We start from the raw sequence: 23,545 nt of genomic DNA on the forward strand, positions 1-23,545 counted from the left end.
TCATTCATGGTTTCAATGCTAAAGCGTCTCATCACCACCAACGATCACCTGAGGAGCTGCTAGCAGCATGGAGGTGTTTCCACTGGGCCTGATTTGTCTCAGTACCTCTACTCCATGCAATCCCTTCAAGGCCATTGTGTGTGTTCATGTTATTGATAAAATCAAAGACATTCCTTTTCTGTGCACTAAACTACCCACTCCGACTGCTAATGAAAGGAAAATGGTCATAAATACGGCAGCCAGCTATCAGGAGTGAGAGCACTTTTTAAAACTTGTCCATGTCTGTCAACACTATGCTAACAGTTGGATTTAAAGCCTGACAACATGAAGACAGTAAGGGACACGTCCTGCGTCACACAGAAATAAATGCAGCACAAATATGTTAGGGTAACTAAATCACCATATTTTAAGGTGACTTAAATAAGGTAACTTAAAATATGGTAGATAAATGACAGCGGTTAAGGGTTTTTGGTAACTATAGGGAGACATGAACCAATGCACGCATCTTCTAAATGTCAGCAGAACAAGATGTAGTCAGGATCGGGCGGGAAGCGGGGTCCACCCTGGACAAGAAGAAGAAGAAGAAGAAGAAGATACACTTTATTGATCCCCTAGGGGAAATTACATTTGTCACTCAGGTGTTTGTTACATTTTTTTGTGTTAGTTTTTCACACTATGTATGTACAGGCCCCTGAAACAACCACAGCACACAAAGGGGCCTGTAATCATGCAGTTAGTATACAAACACAACATCAAGCTGTACATTGGGAGGCAGAGTGACGGGCAGCAGCTTCCTGGGGTGCGCCCCAATAGAGCAGCTTGTAAGGGGGACGGCACCTTGCTCAAGGGTGCCTCGGCAGTGGCTGGGAGGTGAGCTGACGCCTCCCACCGTCAGCTCACACTCCGGAGATGTTCTGGCGGGAGCGGGAATCGATCCACCGATGGCTGGGCGATCTGTCTTCAAGACCTCTGCTCTACCGCTGAGCCACTGCCGCCAATCCATATGAAAAACAACCAGTCACCTCACATTCATGCCTAAGGGGCAAGTTGTTGTCTCTAGTTTACCTCTACTGTATGTTTTTGATGGTACACTCAGAGAAGTCCACGGAGGAGTCCAGGACCTTCTTGCTCTGACCTAACAGTGTTACTAAGTGCACCAATGGGCTGCCATAAAGTACAAACCTACCTTGAGTCTCCTGAAACTTGCAGCTGAATGGAGTCATGTTCTCTTTTTCACGTTTTAAAACAAGTGTCATCTTCAGTAGTTTCACAAAATGCTCTGTTCATCAGTGTTGGGGTGAGAAAATGATCCAGTCCAGATCAGTTTCATATCCTACTATACCTTAACAGATCTCGCTCCACAACATTTTCCTCATCTCCTTCTTTCAGTTCTTCACCTTCAGGGAGGAGTCCTTGTCCGTGACGTCGTTCACGAGGACGGCTGCGTCGGATTCTCTGTGGAAGATTGGATGTAGTGTCTGAACCATTCACCAGTCAGTCCAGGTTTGCTGAAGATGGAGGCTTGAGTCCTGTGCTTTAGGAGCGGCGCCGGTGTTAGTCCTGGTGGTCTGTTGTTTCCTGTATCTCCATTTCTTTTCCAAACATAACCAGCGGACACAATGAGGCTGACGCTGGGGCTCCTGGTTGGATATGTCACAGTTTGCAGTGGAGAAGGACCATATTAGCAGTTTGTCATATTTCTGTCCATAAACTACAGAGTAAATGGCCCTTTTACTGACAACCACACCATGTGTTCGCTGATTTAATGCCTACCTTTCAGGCAGCCAGTCAGCTGTGCTGAGGTTCAGAACATCAATGGAGAGCTAAGAGGACCTTTTAGGATGTAGGAGCTCCACTGGGCTCTAAAATAAAACCATTACTCTTGATTGTCTTTGATATTCTTCAAGCATCATATGAAGGCATCCACTGTTTCCTTGTGTCTTCTATTATTCATCTGTTTTAATGGCATACATTTGGCTCTGATGTTTTATGTCTAATAAAAAAGTATATGTTTCTGTATTTATTACGTTTTGAAAATAGAGTGAATTAATGTCTCGTGTTTATTTTTCCTTCTTTTCAGTCTTCTTTCTGTGAACATACAGTATTTCCAAATATTACATTTAACCTGACTTTAAAGTCAAACGTTGATGCTGAACTGAACTCTCTAAGAAGTGGAGCATCTAAAATGTGCTCAAACTAGCTTTTACAAGCATGGAGAAAAAAGAACACGACGTACACGCACTGTCAGACGCCTGTTCCTGAATAAAACATTTGAGACACGAGTAAACGCACTTGTTTGCCTGCTGACGCCGGGCAGCCGAGCGGCGTGAGGCTTGATGTGCAGATGTGACGGCAGTCGAATGAACAGCAGGAGACGCATCCCTCTCAGCACACACACACAGTGTGTGTGTGTGTGTGTGTGTGTGTGTGTGTGTTGCCTTTGATACCGTTCTCTGTTGTACTGTATATACTGTACATGATAAAAATGCAGCTATCAATTAAAACAAAAATGGAAGAAAGTCCACAAACTTGTGTTCTCACTTCGTTTTCTGAATTAATAAGACAAAAACATTCCTGCATCAATTACGACGTGACCAGGAATAATTCATCACTTCGGTGAATAGAAAAGTTACGTAAAGACAGCATCCAAAGTTAGTATTGAAGGAACTTGTTCGCGTTTTGGGAAATACAATTATTAGCCCTCTTGTATAAATTTTCACCAGCCTATTATGTGTTCTGATATCAGTGTTTAATCTGTTTGTTAGAGATGAGGCTACAGCAGTTAGCCTGGTTCAACTAGACTCACGGAGAACTAACCAGTTAGCCTGGTTCAGACTGGACTCATGGAGAGCTAACCAGTTAGCCTGGTTCAACTAGACTCATGGAGAACTAACCAGTTAGCCTGGTTCAACTAGACTCATGGAGAACTAACCAGTTAGCCTGGTTCAGACTGGACTCATGAGAGCTAACCAGTTAGCCTGGTTCAGACTGGACTCATGAGAACTAACGCTGAGGCTAGCAGGATGCTGACACCAGAAACTTTATGTGACATAAATGTGTTATGATTCATTGGATTAAATCCTGCTAAACATCTCATCCAAACTTCAGACATTTTAAAGGAGGGTTTCCCTCCAAAGGAACATTCAGGTATTTTGAATGAACCCCAGACAAAGATGTCAGATATCTGTGGTTACGTAGGAGAGTTCTGTGATGCTATTTTGCTCCAGACACATTTAAATGAATAACTTATGAGTAGGGCGGCACGGTGTTGCACTGGGTAGCGTTGTCTCCACACAGCAAGGCGGTTCTGGGTTCGAGTCCCGCTCGGTGTGGAGTTCGTATGTTCTCCCCGTGTCTGCGTGGGTTCTCTCCGGGTTCTCTGGCTTCCCACCTCCAAAAACATGCGCTTCCGGTTGATTGGCCGGTCCCAAAGTGACAGCAGGAATGAATGTGTGTGTGTGTGTGTTTGTCTGCGTCCGCGTGGCTAAAAAAATAAGGATTTATTTTTGTTTTCAGACATTTACTTGTATATTTACCTTCCTTTCCATTTACTGTTTCTGACCGTATTCCTGCTGTGCTCTGGTCCATTACACCAAAATCTGTCTGCCTGCCTGCCCCCCCACATGTAACCACATAAGTGCATTGATCAACACCTTTATAGGCAGAACAATTCCGTAACAACTCCATTAACGACAGCAGAGAGGACCTGGACGTGTGGGGATTCACGCCGTACCTCCTGGAGGACGACGTCCATCACAGAGTTCTCCACCAGCAGGCAACGCAACCCAAACCAGCCGGCTTTCCTCTGTGCTCATTGAGCAGCAGCAGCACTCGGGCATGAAATAATAAGGTGAATAAAAATGACCAGACAGTTGTCTCACATACGAGACGTCACAGCAGTTTTCGTCTCAGGGAGATACACCCGGATAGAAAAAGTCCTCTATTCCTCCATTCCATCACTGGTTTTACGTTGTATTTTCTGTGTGTTCGGTGCAGAAACACAGCAGGTCCATAAAGAAACCGCGTCTGCTTCTTTAAAGCTGTGTTTTTTCACTTTGATAGGCGGCTACTTTCTCCACATTCTTTGTGCCAACCCAGATTAAGCTTGTCCTGGGCTCACAGACTGGAAACTGATATTCATCTCTTCTTCTGACTGAAGGCAATGCAGCAAAACAAAAGGTTTACCCAAAATGTTTACAGTAAGGATCTAATTAAAGATGAGCCTTGTCTGAGGGACTTAAAGTCCAAATGATCCCAACATCTTATTTTTACTGAAGGTTGAATGATGGCTCTCTGTCCTCAGCTCTGGCTGCTGTCAGTGGAGAATGAATTCGAATGGCTGTGCAGACGGAGTGTGTGGAAGCCAGGCCAGATTCACACACACATACTAACACACACACACACACACACACACACACACACACACACACACACACACACACACACACACACACACACACACACACACACACACACACACACACACACAGGCAAAGCGGACAGAGACAGCCTGTAACTAAAACAAATTGCTCTGCTAAAAATCAAAGTCAGCGGTATGGCAGCGTTTTCTCTCCCTATGAGCGACTGTATAATGCAGCGTTTTGCTGTCTGAAATGTTTGTGGTGCTGACAAAGCAGCCGTCCTCCATCCATGCCAGACACCTGTACTTTAATCTCCAGCAGAACACATATGGCAGCACATCAAGAGAAAACAACACTTCGGAGTACAAACAGACGTCCTCCACCTTCAAACCTCAGCGGCTTGGACCTACATTAACGTCCAGGAGTTTCCAGAACTTCAGCACAGACCCTAGAGTCTGGTAAGGGTCCTGCCCCACAGTAGGAACTACGTTTAACAAAGTCTGGCTTTGTTAAGTCGAAGTAGCCCTTACTTTAGAGGTGAGTGAGGGATAAAGGTGTACACGTCCGAGGTGCTGTTGATGCAAATACTACTTTTATTCTAGTCTCCTTCACAAAAATGTCCACGTGAAGAAACAAACACTGTGGACCGATTGTAATCAACTGAGACACATTGTCTTAAATCCATAGTGTCAGTCAACAACTTCCTGTTGGTATTTAAACACCAAATCTACCAACTCTGTGCATCAGGTAAGATGCCAAAACTTTTAAAGTCTCCCAATTTTCCAGAGATGTTTTGAGACCTTCTGGTTGCATCTCCACCTCACCTCAACATGAACACATGTCAGTAAATGTACCAGTAGGTCCAGCGATACCATCCTGATGACCAGTAGCCTACATCAATAATATGGAGAACATTAATGACATCACCTGCAGCGGAAGCCAGCAGTGAGCCTCTGCTGTCAGTGCCATTTAAGCACAAGGTTCAGCAACTTCAGTTCATCAGTTATGTAAGTCTCCACGAAGCTGTGAGGATCTGATGTCACACATACAGTCCAGGTTCGCATCCTGAAATGGTTCGGCGTAAAGCTGCCATCCTTCTCCAGAGATGTGGTGGACCATCCTTCTGGACACGACTCAGTAATGTGGACAGTTCTTTGGGATGGGCAGAGATGTACACGTACAAAGAAGTACTTTTTTCAATTACCCCTTGGGGGCAACATTCAGCTGTGTGAGTGCTGATCCATGGATCACTAGTGTGTAACAAGGAGGGTGTACCTTTATTTTGGACCTGCCAGTGTGGTCACATGTCACTATCTGAGTATACCCTTTAAATAGCAGTAAAAACACTGCAGCTCTATTTCTGCTGCCATAAATCAGCAAAGCATCAAAAATGAGCTTGACTGGCATGGAAGTAATAGTGGGATTAAATATGAGAAAGAAATTTATTGGATTGGCTCCATCGGTTGCTCAGAAAAGTGAGAATGTTTTCTGTGAGCCAAAAGAGCCCTTATTTTATATAGAGTATTTTATGATCGGGATGTTTGACTGCGTATCGCCTCCAGACATTCTTAGATTTCTGTGTGACAGCGAGCAGAAGATAATCCATTACTGACACCTGTGTTCTTATCTTATTTGGAAAAATTCTGAACGACAAATTACACACACACACACACACACACACACACATACACAATGAATGTTCTCCTGTCGTATTCTATCTGTTCCCTCGTTGTTTCTCCACTACAGCGAGCAGAGGTGATCAAACACTGACCCCTTGTGGAACGCTACGTGTATTACATGTGACGGTGGTCAATTACCTGCCCGGTTGAGTAACAAGGTCCCAGTTTCAGCCAATGGTTTTCTTCATGATCCCTGAGTTACAAATGTTATCTTCAAAATACAGACCACGTGTTTTGTTCACAGGACACAGAGGAACCTTCAGACTGTCCTGCTGTTAACGGAGACTCCAGAGGGAATGTTTGTGTTGCTGTCGTTACATCCCGCAAAGCGGTGATGTATTGTAATTGTCAGTGTTTGTGTGTTCGTCCGTCCGTCCAAACAAAAAGCACATTACTCAGCCAGCAAAGGGGATGGACATGAGACGATGACCATGACCTTGAGAGAACTAGGTCAAGGTCAAATTTCAACTTTTGTACACTCAGGAACCAGATAAGATAGAAAGATGAGGGTGAAGGCCAGTGTGAGTAAGACCATAGATCAAAACACTATCTTTGATTTATGAGCAGAGATATTTCTGCACATATCTCAGGAACCGAATAAGATACAAACAAAAGGCGTTGTAGTCAGGGAGGCACGGGGATGAAAATTAGATCACAAACTTGACCTCCTAAAACTAGGTCAGTCACTTTTTCACTTTTATAACTTTTTAGGTACACATCTCTGAAACCTGATGACAAATAAAGTGCACCTGTTAAAAGACCCATGTCAGATCATGGGTCTTTTATTGAATAACCCTGACCTATGAAAGTAGGTCAGGGTAAAATTTTGAATTCAGGGGTGTCGTGGGATGTTGCAGTCTCTGACTGCTTTGTTGTTGCTGCGTAGCGTGTTATCCTGATTAGCTAAAACACATTCACCACTCACCGTTACGGTTTGCTGACACAGGCTGTTTTTCCGTGCTTAAATATCAAATATAATGCATTTGTGAATAAAAACATGCCTCAGTCTCAGAAAAATAAGGCCTGTCTAAGCTATGCAACAAGCTGAACTTTTTCTATACGGTTGAAATGATTTAAATCCATTGTGCGCTGACTTGATAGCAGTAAAGGACAGAAACGCCACTGAAACATTTGTCCTTCATCTCATCTGCTGTCTGCAGATAAATGTCTTAACTACAGACTTCCTGTGTGAAAAGTCAGCTCCCTTCTCTGTCCTGTGTCTAAAAATAAGATGCTTCTGTTTTAATCTGAACTACAGGAAGAATTGCTGAAATGGATTTATTTTGTCATGGTGTGTGTTTTGTGTTAAGGCTTATTTTGTACACATTCTTCTCAGACTGAGTGCTTCACATTTCCTTTAATGGTCAATCAGACATAAAACATTCGTCTTAAGAACACCTGGAAAACAAAATCAATACAGGACAGTGTAAAGTGGAATTACCACGATATTAAATACATGGGGAAAAAAATCCACATTTAAACGACGATAACCAGTGAACTTAGTTTATACCTTTCTGACTTTGTGGGGCTTCTCGATGTTCTGAACAGTTCCATCAGCTTCCAGCTCATCTCTAATCGGATTGATGTAACTCGTGTTTGTGGTTCTTTTTGAAACTCCCTCCCAAATTGTCTTTGCCTTGTTGTTTCAGACCAGGCAACATTTTTTCCAATCTTCAATTGTCTGATTCTGGTGATCCTGAGTGAATTGTAGCCTCAGCTTCCTGTTCTTAGCTGACAGGAGTGGAACCCGGTGTGGTCTTCTGCTGCTGTAGAACATCTGCCTCGAGGTCGAACGTATTCCCTGGATATTTTCTCTTTTTCGGGCCATCCTCTGTAAACCCTAGAGTTGATTGTGTGTGAAAATCACAGGAGATCAGTCAGACCAGCCCGCCTGGCTCCTACAACCGTACCTCGTTCAAAGTCACTTCAATCGCCCTTCTTCTCCATTCTGATGCTCGGTTGTAACTGATCAGGTCGTCCTCACCACGTCTACAGGCAGAGTTGTTGTCATGTGATTGGCTGATTAGAAATTTGTGTTAACGACCTGTTGGACAGGTGTGCCTCATCAAGTGGCTGGTGAGTGTGTGTGTGTGTGTGTGTGTGTGTGTGTGTGTGTGTGTGTGTGTGTGTGTGTGTGTGTGCTTCTAGTTGACTGGTGGGGAACAAGTATAGAAGACAAGAACCCAGGAGTCAGTGAACGCAGCCTGAAGACCTCGTCCCCATCTCAGCAGCTGGATCTGGACTTTAGACGGAGACTCTGTCTGGTCTGTCTGTCTCTCTGTCTGTCTCTCTGTCTCTCTGGTCTGTCTGTCTCTCTGTCTGTCTCTCTGGTCTGTCTGTCTCTCTGGTCTCTCTGTCTCTCTCTCCGCCCTCCAGAGTCTGGGTCCTGCCCAGAGATTCTTCCTCAATGAGGAAGTTTTTGCTTGCCGCTGTCTTTTATTCTTGTTCCGTTGGGTTTCTCTGTCTGTTTAAAGCTCTTTGAAATGTCTGTTGATGTGATTGAGCGTTTTATAAATATAAGTTGATTGATTGATTGATTGAACTGGTGCTGTCCAAATAGTCTGCAGCGGTGAAGATGTGTCTTGTGACTCAGTGGACACACACTCAGGACCACAGCTCCCATTCTGAGAACATCTCACAGCCGAACGGGAGCTCAGAGTCCATGTAGGTTTCTTCCTGTTCTGTTTACATCCGATGAATTTCTCAACAAATAACTACGTGATTCACATGAGAAGAAAAATACTGAGAACAAGAACAGAAAATTGAACTTGGTGATAAGTAAGAAAATAAGATTAATGGATACTGAAAAACTAGAAAATAAAATACAGAAATGGTTAAAACTCAGTGAAAACTACACTCCCCACATCCATCATCCATCCGTCCATGTATCCATCCATCATCCATCATCCATCCATCATCCATCCACGTGGGCTGGGGCTCTCCAATCGGGGCTCCAGGTGCGTCTGCGCGCGCCAGAGAGGCGCCACTGCGCACGAGCGTCACCAGCGAGGAGAAGATGGACATCAAGCGGCGACAGGTAACCCGGCAATAGACGGAGACCCGACGGTCGTTTGGATAACGAGGTGTTATAACGTGTCGTTATAACGTGTTAGAGCACAGAGGTCGCTCCGGACCAACAGGGCCTCGGCTCTGCGTTACTTTATTTTTGTTTACTGAAGACTCTTTGATGAGGAGAAACTTCTTGAAGAACCTCCTGAGGTCCAGGGGCCTGTTGAACAGCCCCGGACACACTCCACCTGATCACTGACAGCCGACACTAACACCTGGTGTCGGCACGCGAGCTGTTTACTCGGCACGCGAGCTGTTTACTCGGCACGCGAGCTGTTTACTCGGCACGCGCCTCATTGTTACTTTGTTTCAAGGTGGCGCGTGCCGCTTCCGCTCGGGTTGTTTGTCAACATGTCTGATGTTTGTCGGCTGTTTTGTCTCTGAGCGACACCTGACGCTCGTTGACGTGATGAGCCCGCGCGCGTCGGGGGAGGGGGGGTTCAAAGCAAACCGCTGAGGAGCGCTGGGGGGGGTCAGGGACCAACACCTGTTTGCATTTAGAAGATTGTCATCAGGCCGCTGGTCAGCAACTAGTCGCTCTAGTGTGGACATGAAGCCAGGAGCCACCAGCCTTTTCACCTTGTGAGTAAGACCATAGATCAAAACACTAGCTTTGATCTATGGAGATATTTTCTATCCTGAGATATTTTTGCATGCATCTCAGGAAACGGATGAGATAGAAAGATGAAACAAACGGCGTTATATTCAGGAAGGCAAGGGGATGAAAATTAGATCACAACATTGCCCTTGAGAAAATAGGCCAAGGTCAAATTCTCACTTTTATACCTTTTTAATGCCCAGAACAATATTGTAGGTTGTCCTGGGTCTGTGTGCTACAGTATACCTTTAGCAGTGATTAAGTTACAAATATGAAATGAAAAGCCAAATACCATATTGACCCGAATAGAAGACGACCCTGATTATAAGACGACCCTGATTATAAGACGACCCTGATTATAAGACGACCCTGATTATAAGACGACCCCCTCGTTTTCATGACTCAAGTTTGAAGAAAGACTTCTTGAACACCAAATTAACCGGCCGATCTTCGACCCACTTCTCTCCAGATTGTCGCTACGTTACTCCTTTTTCTCTTATCTCTTCTTCTCTTTTCCTTCTTACCACTATATTTTTATTTTTTGGCCTGGGGAGCTTAGTTCAGCATTCGCTGTAAAGATATCTGGCGCCATCTAGCGTTGAGAATGGGTATAACGTCTACACCCCGAATGTAAGACGAACCCCACTTTTTCAATCTTGTTTCAATGCAAAAAAACACCGTCTTATAGTCGAGCCAATAAAGTACTAGAAAGTAGAGAGTAGAGTAGAACTTCATTGATCCCTTAAGGAGGTTCCGTCAGGGAAATTAATTTCTCCGTTGCACTACACACAGCAGTGAGAACACACAACCACATAAAAGTAGCACCAGCACAAAATAGAATAATAAATAATCCACCAATAATATACAAATAGAAAGGCAAGGCTAGATAGTACAATATAGAATTCATTGCTGCAACCATTATGAAAGGGTAAATTTTTGAATTCAGGGGTGTCGCGGGATGTTGCAGTCTGTGACTGAAATAGGCAAATTTGAAATTTGCCTATTTCAAATACCAACAGAGGTTTTCAGTGGAATCCAAAGATCATAGACTTCTGGAACAAAGCTTCTCCAAAGGTACCTGTGATCCACAGGTCCGCAGAGGTCCTGTATTACCTTTGCCCACACTCTGATAGACTGTTTAAAACACTTTTGTTTTAAAGAGAAGTGTTTCTTTAATACACACGAGTGTGCCGTGAGTCTCGGAACGCAGTGCACACACGGATGCTATCAGCCAATTGAATGCACGTACGGTATCATGTGACTGCCTACTAAAAATCTGCGATGTAGCAAAGCCGTGCATCTTGAAGCGCGAAGATGCGAGGGATTACTGTAGTACTGGAGGTCAGCATTGGTGGACGTCTGAGCTGACATGGAGACCCTCAGCTGGTCGTTCTTACTGCAGGTGTTCTGCAACCCTCCAGGTTTTGAATGGTGTCATCTATTCTGTAACTTAGCATAAGATGTGGACCAGGTCAGCCTGGGTGGATGGGGTCTTAAACTGTTCTTTCCCCATTGTCTGTTTGACGTTAAGAGAAAAGCCTGTCCTCTTTCACAGGGAGGACACAACCATGTTGGTTTTACCCAGAAGGACCGCGCTGTTGGTTTGGACTAAAGGCTGGATGTGTGTCTTCCTCAGGTCCCGAATGCTGATCGGGTGAAGGCGCTGGAAACATGGCTGAAAGCAACCAACATACAGCTGACTCAGGTTAACGGCCAGCGGAAGTATGGAGGCCCGCCTGAGGGTGAGGGGACCCCGACAAAACAAGACTGCATTCACACTCAAACCAAAAGAGACTTGCATGAGCGACTGAATGGCGACTGAAGAGTGTCTCTGTCCAGTACAGGTTTACGTCACATTACGTCGTTTGGAGTTACGCTATTCTTGATTTTACGTCGTTTTAAAAAAAAACACACAGAAAAATAAAAATCAAGTTTATGTCGTTTCAACCACAAATATTGGAATTATAAAATCACCAGTAAACCAGTTAAAAGCACAAAATATCATATTATTGTACAAAAAATCTGAATAAAATATTATTGACCCGTAGACGGTCAAACTCGAAAATGGACAAATGATATTTTATTGAAAAAAACAAACGAAAAATGTTCATCAATTTGATTTTGAACTCCAAAAAGGTTGTCACAGACTTCTCCAGGCGTCAGTGACTGACTTCTACCCTGTGATAACTGAAGTACGATCATGTGACCTCACCATCTCCTCTCCACTCACTGCCAGTGTGGGACGGGCCCCCCCCAGGAGCCCACTGTGAGGTCTTCATCAGTCACATCCCTCGAGATGCCTACGAGGACCGGCTGATCCCCCTGTTCAGCTCTGCAGGCGTCCTCTGGGAGTTCAGGCTCATGATGAACTTCAGCGGCCAGAACCGCGGCTTCGCCTACGCCAAGTACGGCACGCCGGCCGTCGCCGCCGGCGCCGTCCGCCAGCTGCACGGCCACATGCTGGAGCCCGGACAATGTCTCACCGTCCGGCGAAGCACAGAGAAGAGACACCTCTGTGTGGAAGGCCTGCCCCCCGACACCAAACAGCAGGGCCTACGGCAGGTACAGCAGCTCCCCAGTCTGTAGGACTGCAGTCGGTCCTGTCAGTAGGTCATGAAGTATCGTGTGTCATCTGCAAAAAAAGTACTCCTACGACTTTATAATAATGTATTTTAGTATGCTGTAATCTCTCGTTTATTCCCGCTTCAAGATGCGCGGCTTCACGACATCGCGGAGTTTTAGTAGGTAGTCACGTGACACCGTACGCACATGCTATTGGCTGACAGTATCCGTGTGTGCGCTGCGTTCCGGGACTCTCGGTTCCTCCTGCAACTTTTCTTTAATACAAAAGTGCTTTTAAACAGTCTATCGTCGCTATATTGCGGAATTTCGTTTTTCACACGAGGTCCTTGAACACATCAACCTCGAGTAATGAGATTATTAGTGGATTATAATTTATTTTACGTAGATTATAGCGAACATTTTGGTTTCTACTGAGTGTGTGTGGCCGTCTGGCTTCCAGGTGCTGTGCGCCCTGACCGAGGGGGTGGAGCGGGTGTCTCTGAAGACTGGTCCCGGTATAGAGGGGGTGTCCGCTATAGTCGTCTTCTCGTCCCATTATGCTGCTTCAATGGGCAAGAAGGTTCTGGTTGAAGGTGGGTCATGTTAGTGCTGGTGACTTGGTGCTGCAGTTTTGGTCCTCACCCCCTCACCCCACACCCCCCACCTCCATTCCCATCCAGGATTCAAGAAGCAGTTCAGTCTGACCGTCTCAGTCAGGTGGCATTCACTCCTGAAACTGGGGGGCGAAGAGCCTCGTCCCCCTCAGAAACCTTCCAAGGACCTCCCACCGTCACCCCTCAAGCCGCTGCGGCACGTCCCCAGCTGTGTCCCACCCCCACGCCTGGCCCGCCCTGCATCCACCCCTCCGCCTTTCTGCAGGGCAGTGGGGGGTCCGGCTGTCCCCAACAGCCCCCCCGGTCTCTCCGGCTCCTCTTCCACCCCGCTGGAGGTGTGTGAGGTGTCTGGGTTGGGCCGGCTGCCCTACGAGCTGCTCTACAGCCACACCGGCCCCGACGGGTTCCTCCACTTCACCTACAGGATGTGTGTCCCGGGGGGGCCGGAGGCGTGTGAGGGGACGGTGACCGTCTTACCCGGACCCGACGCCCTCACCACGCTCCACGAAGCCCGTCAGGCGGCCGCCCGGCAGATCCTGCTGAGGCTGCAGCGTCACCAGCCCGGCTACTGACGGGTCGGTCCAGGACCTGGAGCGGACCGCACCGCTTCACTCCGTTCGTTCTGCATGTTCTGTTAGGTTTGCTGTGTTTGTGTGCCGTTTAGTTTTTTTCTGCATGCTTTTATTCTTCATGGACTGTTTTGTTTTGTTTGAACTTGTTTGCGTTTCTATGGTTTGTTTTCTGCATGCTTTTTATTGTGTGTTCTTGTTAGTTTCTCATTTATAATAAATGAGATTTGAAGAGAAAACCTGATATTTCTTTATTTACTAGTTATTGGGTCATTTGGTACCGGGCCGCACGGGAAGAATAACTTAATTATTTTCATTTTATTTATTTCGGAATCTGAAGGATGTTTTATTTTGAAAAATTACCCGATTCTCTGTTACATCCGTCTGTCAGTGGTCCCCAACCACCAGGTCTCGGTCACATGACGGGTTACCCCTAAATTAAGCACCCACGATTGCGCCAGTGTTCTGGATTAAAGCCAGGGCAGATTATCCTGAGATCGCCCAAGAAGTATCTTAATCCCTGCTTCCATTTCCAACCTCCTGTCTCTGTGAAGCGTGATTTTCTGCAGTGACCGTAAAGAAAACCAAACTGGAGTAGACCGGACGTCGAACACACTTCAGGTGGGGGACGGTTGGGGCCACAGCTGTGGACACTAACCACAGCTTACGATGGGCCATCCTGGAGGAGCTGCTCTACCTGACCCACCGGTGAGGGTTGTAGCCTCTGACTAGAGTCAAACACCACCAGCAGTCAACACATCAGCCAGGAAGCAGAGGAACTGACGGGGTCAGGGGTCACCACCTGCAGAACGACGCCTTTATCGGGGGGATTTCCACCTGTTGTCCTCAATGTTTGTTGGTCAGTGTTGCTTCAAGTGGAGTTTGTTGTCACAGAAGAGTGATAGACTAACACGTTGATATACACAGTATATACGTTCAGGCCAAATGTTCGGACACACCTCATTTTATTTTATTTTCGTGACCATTTACGTTGTAGATTCTCACTGAAGACATGAAAACTATGAATGAACACATGTTCAGTTATGTACTTCACAAAAAAGGGTAAAATTACTAAAAGCATGTTTTATATTGTAGTTTCTTCCAAGTATCCACCCTTTGATTACCGTTTTGCACTCGGGGCATTCTCTCCATGAGTTTCAAGAGGTCGTCGTCTGAAATGGTTTCCAGTTCAGTCGTGTCTCATCAGGGTTTATTAGTGGAATTCCTTACTTTATCGAGGGGGTGGGGACCATCAGTTGTGTTGTGCAGAAGTCAGGTTAATAACAGCCGACAGCCCTATTGGACAACTGTTAACATTAATATTATGGCAAGAACCAATCAGCGAACTAAAGAAAAACCAGTGGCGATCATTACTTTAAGAAATGAAGGTCAGAAGGAAAATTGTGAAAAAGTGTAAACGTCTGGTGATGTCTGAATGTGGCCCCATGGGGCTTCAAACCGTTTGGGACAATTGTGTTAAGAACTTTAAGAACTCGGCGCCCCAGTCATTGGGACCGCGGGCGCCCTCTTTGGTAGGGTGACTGTACTGCAGCCACACAACGTCGATAATCCCAGAAAACAGCTCCTTGACGTGTCCGGTCTTGCTCTTAATAAAACTGAATAAATTTAGTGTTAATCCATTCTATATTGTAGCCTCATATTATACGACATTGATATGATTATTGAGCCTAGCATGTCTATGTAGTATAAATATTTACATGAGTGTTTGTGTAAGTGATTGACATAGAAGGATTAAGGGCTACTGGAAAAAAACGTCTCCTCATTGATGACGTGTCGTTACTGTACGTCATGGGTGGGAACGAAGGAAAAAGTTCACCTGCAAATTAAAAACGACGTGTGGTTTATTCTTTTCTACTGAGCAGCAGGGCTGCAGCCACTGAAGGTGGACGTCGTCACGAATGTCTCACACTCTGGCCAGCTTCTAACTTATCGCAACAATAAAGAAGTGAATCCAGTAAATAGACTGAACCATCTACTGGGTGTGACAGTATCACTCTTGGCACCAGAGCGGACACTGCTGCTCAGCGCTGAGCTGAACGACGTTTATTTCAGACACTGGACGGTACAGACGCGTCGGGTTCAGGTGGAAACGAGCCGTTGAAGGTAAACAGAGTCTCATCTGCGTGAAAGATGAAGGAGCGCTCCTTGAGACGCCGTTGGTCAGAGCGCCGCTTTGGAAAAGACTTGAAAAGTTCTGGAGACATGAACACAGGACACGTGTCGGTAACAGCGAACACGCTTTCCTTCATGTGAACCCACCCCCCACCCCTCAGCAGGACCAGACGTCCTGCTGAGTGTCAGCGTTGAAGCGTGAGGAGGATGAGATGAGGGCGGTGGGCGGGTCAGGTCGGGGGCACGAGGGGGCGTCTAGGCCTCAGACGTCCTCCTCTTGATCTCACCAATCAGCTCCTCTCTGGACACGTCCACCTGTGGGCGGAGTCAGTGTGAGCAGGCGGCGTGAGGACAGACGGAGTGTGTTCTGTGTCGGGGTGGGGGGGGTTACCTCCTCTCTGGTGGACACCACACGGAGCTTCACCACGCCGTCCTTCAGCTCCTGTTCCCCCAGTATGGCCACCAGGGGGATCCCAGACTCCTCGCAGTGCTGCAGCTGACTCAGCAGTTTGGGGTTCTTCTTGTACGTCACCTCTGCCTGAACACACACACACACACACACACACACACACACACATAAACACACACACATAAACACACACACACACTCTCACACGTACGCACCTTAATGCCGGCGTCCCACAGCGCCGTGACCAGCTTCAGTCTCTCCTCCAGCAGGTTCTTCTGCGCCGACGCCACCATGACCTGGACCTCGGTGGTGCGAACCCTCACTGCTGACGCCTGAACACACAACGCCGTTACGGTCCGGACACACCTACTCATCACCTAGACACACACACACACAGGTGTGTGAAGGGGCAGACCCATCGGCGTTACCTCAGCTTTCTGCTCCATGATGGAGAAGATCCTCTCGATGCCGATGCTGACGCCCACACAGGGCACCTTCCTGCTTTTGGGGTCGAACATCCCCACCAAGCCGTCGTATCGGCCCCCGCCCGCCACGCTGCCCACGCTGACGCCCTCCTCTGCAGATGCCCCGTTCTGGGCTCCGCTAGGGGGCGGGGCCACGCCGGTCTGAGTCAGTATGGCCTCATAGATGATTCCTGTGTAATAATCCAGACCCCGAGCCAGACTGAGGTCGAACACCACCTGGAGACGACAGCAGGGGGGCGACGGTAAAGAAACCACAACCGAGAAGACCCTGAAGAGGGGGAGGAAGCACCGTGACGCCGGCAGGGACGTGAGCCCCCGCAGACTCACCTTGTCTGTGACCCGGAAGAGCTCCAGGTAGCTGAAGAGCAGCTTGATGTCGGACAGGCCGGCACACGCCGTCTTGCTCCGAGACATCTTCTGGTCCCCCAGGAGGCGCTCCGCTAAATCCTTTCCCCCTGCAGACACACGAGCAGCGTGAGCACCTTCTGTGTGACCCGACACCGGGGGTAACCCGTCTGCTGGTTGGTAATGGGTGGGGGGCTCACCCTGCATGCTAACGTACTGCCCGATCTGGTCGGCAGCCTCCTCTGACAAGCCCTTCTCCGTCACCATCTCCTTCTTCACTTCCTCCCAGGGCATCTGGGGTCAGACAGGAAGAGACGAGTCGACCAGAGACGAAGAGCCCGTCAGTGAAAACCATCACTTCGTCTTCACAGACAACAAAAGTCCTTCCTGCCTTCACCTGGTGACAGAACCGCAGCTTTCATACCTTGTCCAGTTTGTCCACTGTGGAACAGATGGTGCGGAACTTGTCGTCTGGAACGCCGCACACAGCGAACATGCCGTCCAGGATGCGTCTGTCGTTGACCTGAAGGGGAAGGCCGTGGTTAACGGAGGCGACGCGCACAGATCGCCGTCTGACAACGATCGTAAAATGACAAAAAACCTTGATGCGGAAATCTCCGAGTTCCAGCTCGCTGAGGATTTCATAGACGATCTTCAGACACTCGGCGTCTGGGATCATGGGGTCGTACTGGCCTGCTATGTCAAAATCCTGAAGGACACACACACACACGGGACCTTTCAGTCAATCCACACACCTGCATCCAGAAGACCTCCCACCCCCCCTTTGGCGAGCTACTCACACACTGGTAGAACTCCCGGTAGCGCCCGCGGGTCATGGCTGGGTTGTCACGGCGGTACACCTTAGCGATGTGGTAGCGCTTGATGTTGGTGATCTTGTTCATGGCCAGGTAGCGGGCAAAGGGCACCTGAAGGTCGGCGGGTCAAGGACAACACACTAACGCGACTTCTGATTTAATCTACAAAAATAAAACCTCAACTTCACAACAAAACAGGAACAAATTTAAACTAGAACCACTGCAGTCACAGACTGCAACATCCTGCAACACACTGGTTTCATCTTTCTATCTGCAACGGTTGTGAAGACATTTGGTGGACTAACTAACGGACGAACAAACACTGAATTAATACACATCACCGCCTTGAAGTGAGAGTTAACAAGTACTCCTAACGCTAATAAACACACATGAACATGACACGGCGTTCACGTTCCCACACACCAGATCAGAATCCCACCAGACCTCACTAACACCCCCCATCCTGTTGCTGGAGGAGACACCAGTCTGTGAAGACGTGACGGACCGTCGTCAGTCAGTCTCCTCATGAGAGTCGGCTGGATCCTCCACCAGAAAAGCATCATTAGATAAAAAGACCACTACCCTAATCTGTCTGTGTGGAATCATGTTGGCCTGCAGCAAACACATGGAACCAGCAGGAACATCACTCCAGTGTTCCCAGGTAGGATACGGTGAGGTCGTATCTGAGGGACAGCAGCTCTCCTCCCTGGTCTTTGAGGTCATAGATGAGTTTAGAGTCTTCTCCGTACTTCCCTGTCAGAGTTTCCTACAAACCACAAAGGAGAATGCAAACTGTCACGTCTGGATGTGAGGCGATGACGTCTGTGTGTGTTTGTGTGACGTTTACCTTCAGTTCAAACACCGGCGTGTCGATGGTCTCGGCTCCGTGGCGTTTGAAGCAGCTGACGATGGTGCTGAAGACCTTCTCTCTGATGGCCATTTGCTTGGGGTTGTAGTCCCTCGTTCCCTGATAGACAGACAACCTGCATCAGTCCGTGAAGAAAACCTTACACAGCTTTAAGGACGCTTTGCATCTATCAGAAAAAAGAACTATTTTACTGGACTACCAGCTGCTTGGAATTAGTTACTCAATCCACCGTTTTTCTTATTGTTTGGAGGCATCTTCTGTCAATTATAGAAGAAACTCTCAACAATCGGTGGAATTAAAAGTAGAGCGGCTATTACTAATCACATCTCTTCACATTTTAGCCCAGAACAGATAAATAGTTTATGGAATGAAAGAACTATTTATGAGCTGCGTTCAAGAACCAGCACACGAGCAGTTAAATGAATGTCTCTGTGATCAGCTCAGGACCACACGAATAGAGAAAGACACACACTGAATGATGTGAACGTAGCAGTACGACAGTGACAGTGATTCGGGGAAGGACAATCGGCTTTACCTTTGCTGTTTTGAGGACAAACTGGTTTTTGCCATCATCTCCTCCTAACTGGGCCTTTAGCTCCAGAAGTTTGGCAACCTCTTCATCAATCTGGAGCACACACATACAGGAGCACGTTGTAAACACTGACTCTTGGTTCTTAATTTGCTTTCAGTCTGGATTGAACAACGTAAAGCCGTTAACTAACTGCAGTAATGTTTTCAACAACTTGCACTGAGCACCAGAGGCTTACCTGATCCACAGTCATCCCAGAGACAGAACGCAGACACAGGCCACGAGTCGCAGTCCGACGCGCCACCAGACCAGAGCGAGTACAAAACGCAGCCAGCATGTTCATCCAGACACAAAAGTGTCAAAATAAATAAGAAAATAAAGTATCCACAAATCAGAGGGGTTCAGGAGAGGATCATGGGAACAGCAGCATCCAGCAGGTCACATGGGTCGGTTGATGGGGTGTCAGGACGAGTCCAGTGTTCCGTGAGGAAGGTGATAGTGATGAAGGTCAGGTCCGGCAGGAAGAACAGGAAAAAAGTGATAAGCAACCTGAGCACTAGGGGAGGGCGGGGCATCACGCATCATGGGGGGGGACAGAACACGAGATGTAGCATGTCAATCAGAGCAGAGCTCAATGCAGCACACACAGACACACAAACACAGACACACACACACAGAGACACACACACAGAGACACACACAGACACACAAACACAGAGACACACACACACACAGAGACACACACACACACACAGACACACACACACAGAGACACACACAGACACACACAGAGACACACACACACACACACACAGACACACACACACAGAGACACACACAGACACAGCATCCAGCTCTGACCTCAGACTCTAACCTATGGGCTCTGTCTATTTAGTGTTTCCACATGTTTGTCATGTTCATGTTTGATCCAATGTGCCACTAAAAAGACGATATGTTGTAGTTTTATTACTCCTTTCGCTGCTTCATGAGGTCCATCCATTTATGTCTCTGCTCCAGACTAGTGAATCCAGCTGAAGCTTTACTTTACATGGATGATCATCAAGATAAAAATAATAAGGAACGTCAGAAAGAAATGAATTGATGACACCAGGTAATAAGGTCCAGGCGCTCAATGAAGGAATGGAAACATTAGAATTAAGACATAAAAGCTGACAATAGACTTGAACCAGTAGCTAGACTAGACTAGATCTAGTCTACCTGCTTGGAGTACTTCTGACGTCACTAAAGCCAAGACATACTGCATCAGAATTCTGATCAGACACCTCATCTCCAGTATTTAAACGCATGTCAGTAACACCAGTCAGTAACACCAGTCGGTAACACCAGTCGGTAACACCAGTCGGTAACACCAGTCGGTAACACCAGTCGGTAACACCAGTCGGTAACACCAGTCGGTAACACCAGTCGGTAACACCAGTCGGTAACACCAGTCGGTAACACTAGTCAGTAACACCAGTCAGTAACACCAGTCAGTAACACCAGTCAGTAACACCAGTCAGTAACACCAGTCAGTAACACTAGTCAGTAACACTAGTCAGTAACACCAGTCAGTAACACCAGTCAGTAACACCAGTCAGTAACACTAGTCAGTAACACCAGTCAGTAACACCAGTCAGTAACACTAGTCAGTAACACCAGTCAGTAACACTAGTCAGTCACACCAGTCAGTAACACTAGCTACCATGCCGGATTGTGACTCGTTAAGGTAGTTTAGTGTCATTCTATCTGCTAAATCTAGCGGACACGACACGTGACTGTCAGCAAGCTAACAGTTAGCCGATCGGCTACATGCTAACAGCGAACCGTCAGACGCGCCTCCTGTGTGAACGTGACCCGGAGCGGCTGATGTAACAGCAGGCCGACAACCGGAGGACACACCGGAGGACGGGTGGACCGGCCCGGACCCCTCCGCTCCGGGACACCCGTCCTCCGCTCCGGGACACGTCCACGTAGGTCCACCAATGTGACCGGGGCTAGCTAGCTAACAGCCTGCCTGATTACGGGACATGCCGGTCACCATATGCTACCTCACCCCCGCTGCTACCTCACCCCTGCTGCTAACTCACCCCCGCTGCTAACTAGCCACAGCTGCTAACTAGCCACAGCTGCTAACTAGCCACAGCGGCTAACCAGTGCCGTCACTGACCTGCTCCTTGCTCGCCTTCTCAGACTTTAACTTCCGAACCACTTCGCCTTGGCTTTTAATCGCTTCCTGGATCTGCGCCTTGTCTTCCATGGCTGTTCATTGATATATTTTCACGCCCCCGCCGGCAACACTGGTGCTGTCAAGAGTGAGGCGGAGGAAACCGGAAGCGGAAGTGACGACTGTTTCCGGTAATGTATGTAAATGAGTTGATGGCGGAGAAGGAAGAGTTTTGACAGCAGCTCTGACAGGTAATGTCTGAGCTGTGTGCGGAGCCCTTCACTGCCTCCATCATAGGGTTCAGAGGGGTTGTTTGTTTATGGCAGTAGTTCTGGAAAAATTACCTCTATGCAAATAATTTACACTTTTTACAGACGACTTAGAACTTTCAAAATCTTTCAAGTAATTACCATTTATATGTGATTAAATACCTAAAACTGTGTGTTAAAAGAAGAAAAGGACAAAAACGGTTATGAATTTTCTTCAGTTTTCTTTTTATAATTCCTCAAAAGGTGCAGATTGAACATTTCTGCAAAAATCGAATCCAAACTCTTTCACAACAACTGAGACACTTCAACATGTCCGGAGCCATGTTCCACAATGATCTAGTTCTAGTTGTTAACAGCCAGGCTTTTATTTCTGAAACACTTCCTGACACCCGAAGACAGAGACCCACCTGACACGTCACACTGCAAGGTGTGTTTTTGTGGCACTGAGTGCACAAGGGGTGGGGGGGTCGGTGGCATAAGCAGGTGGGCGAGGTGGGGGTGGGGTCGGATGGATTATCTCAGCAAAGGAGAAGTGCTCCCTATCACAGATTCAGACAGATTTGTGAACAATGTTTGGTTATTTTCTGTTTGTAGAATAATGTTTGAGGTGTTTGGAGCAAAAACAAAAGTGCTGCGTTTATATTCTCCTTCAGTATTTACACTACCATTCAAAGGTTTTAGGTCATCCAGACAATTTTGTGTTTTCCATGAAAAGTCACACTTTTATTTACCACCATGAGCTGTAAAATGAATAGAAAATATAGTCAAGACATTGACAAGGTTACAAATAATGATTTGTGTTTGAAATAATATTTTTTTCCTTCAGACTTTGCTTTTGTTAAAGAATCCTCCAATTGCAGTACTTACAGCATTGCAGACCTTTGGCGTTCTAGCTGTTAATTTGTTGAGGTAGTCTGGAGAAATTTCACCCCAGGCGTCCCTACCACATGGACTGGCTGGATGGACACTTCCTGTGTACCATACGGTGCAGCTCCTCCCACAACATCTCAATGGGGTTTAGATCTGGTGACCTGCTGGTCACGCCATGACAGGTAGAACACCAGCTGCCTACTTCTCCTCTAAATAGTTCTTTCACACTGTGGAGGTGTGCTTCAGGTCATTGTCTAGTTATAGGATGGAACTGGCTCCAATCAAGCTCTGTCCACAGGGATGGACAGAGTTACCCCCAAGTTATCCCTCCAGCACCAAAGCAACCCCAGACATTCACGTTACCCCCACCAGCACAAAAAAAAAAAAAGAAAAGAAACGGTTGTTTTTTTGTGTATTTTTTTTTTCACAAATAAGGAAATTTCTGAGAGCGCCCATTTCTGCCGCCTGTACCTGCAATTCTCGCTTAGCTCCCTCTTTGTGACAACAGTGTGGTAAAGCGACTGCAATACCGCTCCTGCTGCCCCAATTCTCCTTCCAATCTCACGCTCCATTGTATGCCTTGTCCAAGTCCACAAAACACATGTAGACTGGATTTTCATACTTCCAAACCCCCTCTAGGATCCCTGCGAGAGTAAAAAGCTGGTCCGTTGTTCCCCGACCAGGACGGAACCCACATTGTTCCTCCTCAATCCGAGATTCGACAATCGGCCGTACCCTCATTTCCAGCATCTTGGAGTAAACTTTCCCAGGGAGGCTATGGAGTGTGACGCCCCTGTATTTGGTACACACCCTCTGGTCCCCTTTTTTAAAAAAAGGAACTACCACCTCAGTCTGCCACTCTTTCGGCACTGTCCCAGACTTTCACTCAATGTTAAAGAGGCGTGTCATCCATGACAGCCCCTCAACACCCAGAGCCTTCAGCTATTCCGGGCGAATCTCATCAACACCCGGGGCTTTGCCACCGTGAAGTTGTTTAACTACCTCGGTGATTTCACCCAGAGAGATTGACTCGAATCCCCCATCATCCTCCAGCTCTGCCTCTGCAACAGAGGACGGGTCAGTTCGGGTAGTTGGATTCAGGAGTTCCTCAAAGTGTTCCTTCCGCCAACCAAAGCTCTTCAGTAGAGGTCAACAGTGTCCCATCCTTGCCGTATGCAGCTTGGATGGTCCCCCGTTTCCCCCTCC

At 47.2% G+C, this 23,545-nt stretch overlaps 2 protein-coding genes across 3 annotated transcripts; one reads left to right on the forward strand and one right to left on the reverse strand.

Moving 5' to 3' along the window:
- The first annotated feature begins 9,056 nt into the window (after window positions 1–9,056).
- Window positions 9,057–13,455, forward strand: dnd1 (DND microRNA-mediated repression inhibitor 1). The gene is made up of 5 exons (XM_068325104.1): window positions 9,057–9,077; window positions 11,344–11,449; window positions 11,944–12,269; window positions 12,730–12,862; window positions 12,950–13,455. The coding sequence occupies exons 1-5, from the start codon at window positions 9,057–9,059 to the stop codon at window positions 13,453–13,455; spliced, it is 1,092 nt and encodes a 363-aa protein (XP_068181205.1).
- A 1,837-nt stretch (window positions 13,456–15,292) lies between these two features.
- On the reverse strand, window positions 15,293–21,377 carry hars (histidyl-tRNA synthetase). Of its 2 annotated transcripts, XM_068324887.1 has the most exons (14): window positions 21,204–21,342; window positions 19,275–19,592; window positions 19,043–19,132; window positions 18,487–18,606; window positions 18,310–18,405; window positions 17,625–17,750; window positions 17,426–17,533; window positions 17,249–17,347; window positions 17,025–17,118; window positions 16,807–16,934; window positions 16,423–16,695; window positions 16,210–16,326; window positions 15,977–16,123; window positions 15,293–15,900 (listed from the first exon to the last, which is right to left on the reverse strand). In XM_068324887.1, the coding sequence occupies exons 2-14, from the start codon at window positions 19,377–19,379 to the stop codon at window positions 15,841–15,843; spliced, it is 1,563 nt and encodes a 520-aa protein (XP_068180988.1). In that variant the 5' UTR covers window positions 19,380–19,592; window positions 21,204–21,342; the 3' UTR covers window positions 15,293–15,840. The 2 variants fall into 2 exon arrangements, with proteins under 2 accessions (XP_068180988.1, XP_068180989.1); XM_068324888.1 differs by lacking the exon at window positions 19,275–19,592 and having other exon boundaries at window positions 21,204–21,377.
- Window positions 21,378–23,545: the final 2,168 nt, after the last annotated feature.

Source organism: Antennarius striatus, chromosome 10 (assembly GCF_040054535.1).
Source record: "Antennarius striatus isolate MH-2024 chromosome 10, ASM4005453v1, whole genome shotgun sequence".
Lineage (NCBI taxonomy): Eukaryota > Metazoa > Chordata > Actinopteri > Lophiiformes > Antennariidae > Antennarius > Antennarius striatus.

Excerpts from the sequence above, each read along its gene's own strand:
- dnd1 (XM_068325104.1), top strand. The coding sequence starts at position 9,057 with ATGGACATCAAGCGGCGACAG. Across the intron at positions 11,450-11,943 it reads GTATGGAGGCCCGCCTGAGG|TGTGGGACGGGCCCCCCCCA; the intron begins GTGAGGGGACCC and ends ACTCACTGCCAG. Across the intron at positions 12,863-12,949 it reads CAAGAAGGTTCTGGTTGAAG|GATTCAAGAAGCAGTTCAGT; the intron begins GTGGGTCATGTT and ends ATTCCCATCCAG.
- hars (XM_068324887.1), bottom strand. The coding sequence starts at position 19,379 with ATGAACATGCTGGCTGCGTTTTGTACTCGCTCTGGTCTGGTGGCGCGT. Across the intron at positions 17,751-18,309 it reads CCCTCAGATACGACCTCACC|GTGCCCTTTGCCCGCTACCT; the intron begins GTATCCTACCTG and ends GCCGACCTTCAG. Across the intron at positions 17,119-17,248 it reads CAGTGGACAAACTGGACAAG|ATGCCCTGGGAGGAAGTGAA; the intron begins GTATGAAAGCTG and ends GTCTGACCCCAG.